Source organism: Periplaneta americana, chromosome 15, assembly GCF_040183065.1.
Source record: "Periplaneta americana isolate PAMFEO1 chromosome 15, P.americana_PAMFEO1_priV1, whole genome shotgun sequence".
NCBI lineage: Eukaryota > Metazoa > Arthropoda > Insecta > Blattodea > Blattidae > Periplaneta > Periplaneta americana.
The window spans coordinates 45,246,741-45,249,240 of NC_091131.1; the positions used below are offsets into that span (position 1 = coordinate 45,246,741).

General features: G+C 38.3%; 1 protein-coding gene across 2 annotated transcripts in view; it reads right to left on the reverse strand.

Moving 5' to 3' along the window:
- The window catches only part of LOC138714843 (peroxisomal acyl-coenzyme A oxidase 3-like), a 27,803-nt gene that overhangs the window by 11,778 nt on the left and 13,525 nt on the right, over positions 1-2,500 (reverse strand). For both annotated transcript variants that reach the window (XM_069847031.1, XM_069847032.1), the window contains one exon: positions 2,292-2,500. This exon is cut by the window's right edge and continues 28 nt beyond it. In XM_069847031.1, the coding sequence (XP_069703132.1) occupies positions 2,292-2,500 (209 nt within the window). The remainder of the gene's footprint in view (positions 1-2,291) is intronic.

The window sequence follows — 2,500 nt, forward strand, 5'->3', positions numbered from 1 at the left end:
AGGGAGGATGCCAGAACTATTGGAGTTAAAAACTGGATGAGTGTTGCCAGAAATAGGGATGAATGGCGGAAACTCCTATGGACAGCCAGGACCCATGATGGGTTGTCGAACTAAGGATGATGATGATTGAAAATACACGCAGAGTATCTGTAGGTTGTCAGAAGAACTTAGCACTTCAAAAGATACTTTGCCACATTAAGACACTTAAGAAAATCGTATAGAAGTTGTAGATCTGTGCCTCATGAATTGACATCTGAACAGGTTCAATACAGAGTGAATGAAGTCAGCTTATCACTAATCCACTGGATAATAGATTTGTCAGGAGAATTATCACATATGAAAAAATTAGTATATTACCAAAATTTATATAGAACACTGAGTGTTTGTGCTTTGGAAGAAATCGTTACTACAGTAGAGCATCGATTATCCAAATACTGAACAACCGAAACATCAGTTAATCGAAAGCATTCCAGTCAGCAAATTCAAATTTACGCACGTGCCATGTAGAAGTTTTGCTAATGCTGTTTGCGAGATTTAGCGGCAAAAAAAAAAAAAAACTAGTCTCAACTCTGAAGAAAAAAAGAATATATATTTTCACTTCTTTTCCTAAACTGTAGGCCTACTTTCTTGAACATTTTGAACTTGTCAAACTAGGCTAATCAGTTCTCTGTGTTATTTGTAAGACGTGTGATACAAAATATATATACTGTATGTACAGTTTTTTATTTTTATTTATTTATTTTTTTTAGGTTATTTTACGACGCTTTATCAACATCTAGGTTATTTAGCGTCTGAATGAGATGAAGGTGATAATGCCGGTGAAATGAGTCCGGGGTCCAACACCGAAAGTTACCCAGCATTTGCTCATATTGGGTTGAGGGAAAACCCCGGAAAAAACCTCAACCAGGTAACTTGCCCCGACCGAGAATCAAACCCGGGCCACCTGGTTTCGCGGCCAGACGAAAAATGAAAACTTGAAGAAGGCCCGAACCCACAACCTTTGAATCATTAAACAAGCACTCTACCGCTGGTCTACGAGGCGCAGATTGTACAGTTTTGTGTTTAATAACACTGTATCTTTGTTTCATATTGCTCTTATGACACCGGTACAATTTGTTTTCGTAAATGATCGGTTAAGCAAGGAGATGCACTATCACCTTTACTTTTTAACTTTGCTCTAGAGTATGCCATTAGGAAAGTTCAGGATAACAGAGAGGGTTTGGAATTGAATGGGTTACATCAGCTGCTTGTCTATGCGGATGACGTGAATATGTTAGGAGAAAATCCACAAACGATTAGAGAAAACACAGGAATTTTACTGGAAGCAAGTAAGGAGATAGGTTTGGAAGTAAATCCCGAAAAGACAAAGTATATGATTATGTCTCGTGAATATTGTACGAAATGGAAATACAAAAATTGGAAATTTATCTTTTGAAGAGGTGGAGAAGTTCAAATATCTTGGAGCAACAGTAACAAATATAAATGATACTCGGGAGGAAATTAAACACAGAATAAATATGGGAAATACCTGTTATTATTCAGTTGAAAAGCTTTTATCATCCAGTCTGCTGTCAAAAAATCTGAAAGTTAGAATTTATAAAACAGTTATATTACCGGTTGTTCTTTATGGTTGTGAAACTTGGACTCTCACTTTGAGAGAGGAACATAGGTTAAGGATGTTTGAGAATAAGGTGCTTGGGAAAATATTTGGGGCTAAGAGGGATAAGTTACAGGAGAATGGAGAAAGTTACACAACACAGAACTGCACGCATTGTATTCTTCACCTGACATAATTAGGAACATTAAATCCAGACATTTGAGATGGGCAGGGCATGTAGCACGTATGGGCGAATCCAGAAATGCATATAGAGTGTTAGTTGGGAGGCCGGAGGGAAAAAGACCTTTAGGGAGGCCGAGACGTAGATGGGAAGATAATGTTAAAATGGATTTGAGGGAGGTGGGATATGATGATAGAGAATGGATTAATCTTGCTCAGGATAGGGACCAATGGCGGGCTTATGTGAGGGCGGCAATGAACCTCCAGGTTCCTTAAAAGCCAGTAAGTAAGTTAGTATCTTTGTTTCATACTGCTCTTATGACACTGGTACAATTTGTTTTCGTAAATGATCGGTTATCCGAAAAATCAGTTATCCGAACACCCACCGTCCCCAATTGTTTCGGATAATCGATGCTCTACTGTAGTTTGATTTTTATTCAGACTTCATATGAGACACATTGTGACGTAGTTTTAACAACTCTTTGTGAACACAAGATATGATAAATACAAATACCTTCAGGACTGACAGCTTCTTCTTTAGTCCGAGCATGGAATCTAGTTCTCAAGATTTTATCAGCATCATTGAGGTATTTAGCAGAACCCAGGGGAGTGCTGAACGTTGATTCTTCTTTGACTGTCTTGTTCCACTGTGTCAGCAACCAGTTGCTTGTCTGCTGAAGTAGCACATTATTCTCTCCTTCATATGTGCAATTCGCTTCACTG